The sequence below is a fragment of the Sordaria macrospora genome, chromosome 1, assembly GCF_033870435.1.
Source record: "Sordaria macrospora chromosome 1, complete sequence".
In the NCBI taxonomy this organism is placed as follows: Eukaryota; Fungi; Ascomycota; class Sordariomycetes; order Sordariales; family Sordariaceae; genus Sordaria; species Sordaria macrospora.
The window spans coordinates 1,577,473-1,582,575 of NC_089371.1; the positions used below are offsets into that span (position 1 = coordinate 1,577,473).

At 54.0% G+C, this 5,103-nt stretch overlaps 1 protein-coding gene across 1 annotated transcript; it reads left to right on the forward strand.

The window, feature by feature from the left end:
* Positions 1-287: 287 nt before the first annotated feature.
* On the forward strand, positions 288-4,703 carry SMAC4_04942 (uncharacterized protein; the record flags this gene model as incomplete). The annotated part of the gene is made up of 3 exons (XM_003352780.2): positions 288-624; positions 699-3,638; positions 3,706-4,703. The coding sequence occupies 3 exons, from the start codon at positions 288-290 to the stop codon at positions 4,530-4,532; spliced, it is 4,104 nt and encodes a 1,367-aa protein (XP_003352828.1). The 3' UTR covers positions 4,533-4,703.
* Between the last annotated feature and the right edge of the window lie 400 nt (positions 4,704-5,103).

Here is a 5,103-nt window from a genome sequence, read left to right on the forward strand (position 1 = left end):
GCATTCGTCATCCTTCCCGTCGGTTATCGTCCCAGCTGCGCAACCTTTCGATCCCGATCCTGGATAGCATCCAAACACGACACCACCCGACAGCACAAAACAACCGCACGATACTTCTCTCTACGAGCACATTACGCATCCCCATCCGACGGGAGATAGCAACCAAGTCCGCGCTCTCGCCCGATTGCATGCTTCGCGGCTCTAGCTAGCCTCGCTCAATGGTGGCTAGGTCACCGCCCACGCCATACACACAAAGGCCCCGAGGAGTTGCGAAGCGCATCGAATGAATGCAACCTCTAAACCCATTCCTCAGCGCTTTCGCCAAGAGCCCTTACCTCGCCCAGTGCTCGCCCCCTCAGCAGCACATTCTCCTTGTCCCGACCACCGATGTCATCCTTGACTCCCGCGACACCGAGACGGGCGCGCCCTTGTCCGCTTCCGTAGCCTCCGACGAATTCATCGGGAGCCATGTGTTGCGCATCCTTCCACCGAAGGGAGGGCCTGGCGCGGGAGCCAAGGAACCAGCGCAGAATCTCCGTGAGATGAAGGGCAAACCCAAGCTGTACAGCACCATCAATGGCAGGACCATTGTCATCAAGGACAACTATGTCTACAGCAACAAGGGTACCGATCGCCTCAACAAGTTCCTCCTCCCGTCTGAACTCTGACCTGTTGCTAACTATTCTTTGTAACATCAGGGTTTAGGGCGTTGGCCCAAGCCAGCCTTCTTCACGATGCCCTCTGGTACCCCGATACTCTCGAGCTCAAGCAGTTCCTGGTCTACTTCATATCGCGCCCGCTGGTCGGATCATGGGAGGAAGTCAAGATTACCCCAGCTATACTGCCGCCCGATCCGAGCACCCGACCCAAACCTATACCAACTGCGTCGGACGCACCGAAGAAGAAGGACATTAGGAGCTTTCACGAACTCCTCAACCACTTCCCCGCCATTGCAAGACAAATGCAAAATGGTCTCGAAAAGCTGTTCCGCGAATTTACACTTGTTGTCGAACGACCGTTACCACCACCTCCGTCCGCGAGCGTCATCCCTGACCCAGAACCCATCAACGGTCCCATTACGCACGCGGTTCGAAATGTACGTTCGAACAGCACGGGAAGCATCAGCTTCACGAGGAGTGCAAATGGCGATCACATGAACGAGAGCATATACAGCCAGGATGATGAGGACATCATGCGAGTGGCGCTGGAGACCGCTGTAACTTCGGCCATTGACCTCTTCCAAAATGTCGATAAGCAACAATTATCTCTGCTGGGCGCAACTACCGACTTGACCGGACCGGTTGTCGAACGTATGATTGAACGTTATGTGACGGAAAACGTACATTACATGTTGTTCCCTCGCTTAACGGCGCTTCGGCGGCCGGATGATCTAGAGCTGGAGGCCAAGATTCGGCAGATGGACAATATCGATATCTCCCAGCTGGGAATTGTTATGGATGGTGGGTCGCGAGCAAAGCGCGATCTCATATCTCGACTTGGGCGTGCGGTGGACGAGTTCCGGAAAATGACAAACGCTAGCTGTCCCCAGGAGATGATGGAAATTCTTCTCTCTACTGCCAAGGCAGCAACACAGCTCGCCCTACCCGAACCTCCCCAGACATCGGGACCAGCTTCGGAAAAGCCCATTCTGACCATCAACGCCGATACTCTAGTGTCTCTGCTGTTGTATGTTGTGATCAAGGCTCAGATCAAGCATCTCCAAGCGCGTTTGAGCTACGTTCGACACTTCATCTTCATTGATGACGTTGATAGTGGCGAGATCGGCTATGCGCTCAGTACCTTCGAGGCTGTTTTGGCCTATCTTGACCGTGAGTCCGGGGGGCTGCGGAGAGCCAGTCGTCGGAACCGAGCTCTTTGGGACGCGGCATCGAAAGGTGACATGCTCGAACTAAGGAAAATTATGGAGCCAGAAACATATGCCAGCGATGACGCTCATTATGCAGTTGAATCCCGGCCCTCTTCACGCAGAGCATCGGGAAACGACTGGAACTTTGTAAACGGGGGTTCAAGCCTGTCTTCGACGACCTTGTCTGCCTCAGAGCGCTTTTCCGAAGGTTCCGGTCTCAGCCATGTATTTCCGTTTCAGGACGGAGCATCTGATGACATCGAGACCGATCCTTTCGAAGCCGATCCTTTGCCTCTGCCGAAGAAGGTCAAGAGGGTATCGATGGACACTCGAAGTGTGTCAATGTCGAGTAGCTCTGAAATCTCGTTCAGATCTAGGTCCGCAAGCATCGCCACGGCATGGACAGGTGGGGTCGAAGGCGACACTAGTATTGAACGCCTCGCCCAGACCACAGATGCACTTGGGGAGTCAGTACCAATGATGGCTATCCAGAATGGCCGTGTTGAGATCTTGGAGTACCTCTTGTCACTGAGCGAGTACTTCCCTGCCCATGTTCTGCTGGAAGATCAAAACAACGCCGGTACCACCTTGATGAGCGCGGCTGTCCAGTTGGGTGAAGCCAAAGTCATCAACATGTTGCTAGACCTTCTCCTCGATTCAATACCGCGCGATCAATTTGGGGAGTATCTCGCCCGACAAGATACATGGGGTCGCAGTGCTGCGCATTACCTCTTCCACGCTCCCTTCCTAATAAAGCGTATAGGTGAGATGCTACCCTGGCGACAAAAGGACAAGAACGGACAAACACCGTTGTTCGCGTTATGTCGATCATATGACCATGCCAACTACTCCGTCATGGTAGAGGAGGGCCTTGATTTTGCCACGAGAACTCAGGGTGATGGTCAACCGCTACATCTGGATGATCATGTCGATGCCAAGGGCAATACCCTTCTTCATATCATCAACGACCCGAAGCTGGCCTTGCGAATCCTGCAACATTGCGATGTTGACGTCAATGCCACAAACGAAAAGAGGTTCACCCCATTGATGCTGGCCAGCAAGTATGGACGTTTTGATATGGTCCGGGTACTCTTCGGAGATCCGCGCGTTGATGTTGCGGCCAGGGAACTTCGAGGTTTGACAGCCGTGGAACTGGCCAAGGACGACGAAGTCCGTAACAAGATCGACGATCTCACCTTGTTCTCGCTCATACCAGGCTCCGACTCACGCACAACAGGTGTGGTACGATCCTACTTCGTCGAAGATACCTCCATCCGCTTCGTCCTGAAGTCGGGGGCACCTGTCGATCGGTATAGCTATGCCGTAACGACCTGCCGTCGATCTTTGACCGACTTTGAGCATCTCGTCAAGTTGCTGGAGATAGAGAACCCTTCATCGTGGATACCTTCCTTGTCGGATGTGCGGTCGCCGACACAGATTCTCTCCAGGCCAAGTCGGGCGGTACTCAAGGACCTCCAGATTCGTATGGATTGGTTCTTGCGTGTCCTGCTGGCGCATCCCACGTTTGCCACTCACGAGATGCTTTGGGAGTTCTTCCTGGTGCCTGACTTGCAGCTTGACATGATGGCCGAACGGAGTAAGCTCAAAGCTGAAGCGCTGACAGAGAAGATCCATGACGAGATGGAACCTGTCATAGACCTAAGGGAGGTTGAGCAGTTTGTTGACCACGCTCGTGATATTGTCAGGAGCGTGCACTTTTCTACAAGGAGCGTTGCTCGGAGGGCAAATGTGGTTGGTAATGTTGCCATGGGTAAGTCGTTCTTGTTCATAAACCTCTCTAACGAAGGAAGCCATTACTAACAGTACGCCCCAAACAGATCTCTACGACGCCTCTCAACTCCTCCACCGCGCTCTAACCACCTTCCCCTTTCTCCCCGCCTCCCACCTAACTGCCATGGAACTCTACGTCCGCGCCCTCGCACCGCCCCAAAACTCGCCCACAAACCTCTTCTTCAACGCCTTCTTAACCCTCTACTCCAACGTCGAAGCCATCCTTCGCGCCCTCGCCAAGCCTCCACGAACCATCGCTAAGATCGTCTCGATTCGCCGTGAGGCCGAGCGCAACTACAACTCGCTTAATCGGTCGTCGCGCTGGCCGCTCGGTCTTCTCGACGAGACAAGGCAGCGGATGAATGAGGAGAGAGAGGAAAAAGCCAAGAGCGCGGAGCGCGAGGCGGAGATGCTGGGAAGAGAACTGCGGTATGCCCAGCAGACTGTCGCCGGCGAGCTCGCCGGGTGGAGGGATATGCATGAGAAGATGGGCCGGAGGGCGATTAGGGAGTTGGCGAGGGGGATGTTGATTTTGGAGAGGGGGAGGATGGAGGGGTTGAAGAGGGCTTTGAGAAAGGTTAAGGGTGTTGATGCTGGGGGTTTAGCCAGTTTTCATGGCAGTGTTGATGGGGATGCGGTTGGGGCTGGTGGGAGTAGTAGTGGTGGTGGTCAAAACGGAAATGGAAACGGGAATGGGAAGGGTGTAGTACCCGGTAGCAAAGGCGTCGTCGTTGGAGTGGGAAAAGCGCCGGCGACGATAGCTGCCAGTACGGTGGTTGCGACGGGGAGGATCGATGATAACTTGGTCTCGTCGACGCCGGTATCGAGTACGACGAATGGTGGGAAGACTGCGGTTGAAGCAGCTGGAGTTTAAGTTACAATGGAAATAGAAACGGTGTTTGGGTGGTTTTCTTTTCGATAAGACGGGATTACTGTCGGTCTGTGGAACGTGCGTGTAGTGTACAGTATGGGCAATGCCGGTGGCCTGATGAGAATGCCTGGCGGCGATGTCTGCCTTTAGTGTTGAGGCAATCTTGAATTGTTTAGGTTTACAGGTGCAAGGCAGGCGTTAGAGCTGAGAAAGTGCGATCATGCTTTCAGTGTCATGCTTTCCGTTCTTTCTCCTTAGTTCAGGTGAGATCCTCCCTTTGGGGCCTGCCTTCCCGTTCTGCCTCTCAGGCAGGTTCTTAACGAAGTGTGGTCCAGACTGCCCACCATCAGAATTCTGGTTTGGCCGTGGTCTGGCACACCACCATTTCCCCCTCCACCAGCCAAGCCGTCAATCAAGTGTCTTCACTCCGCTTCACTTCTTCCCACTACATAGCGCGTATTGCACTTAGAAAAGTGCTTATCTTGAATCAAGTATGTCAACAGCCAATGGTTGTTTCCTGTCTCTGTCTTGATGAATAGAGTAACTCTCCGCACACCCACCCCAAACCTGCAGG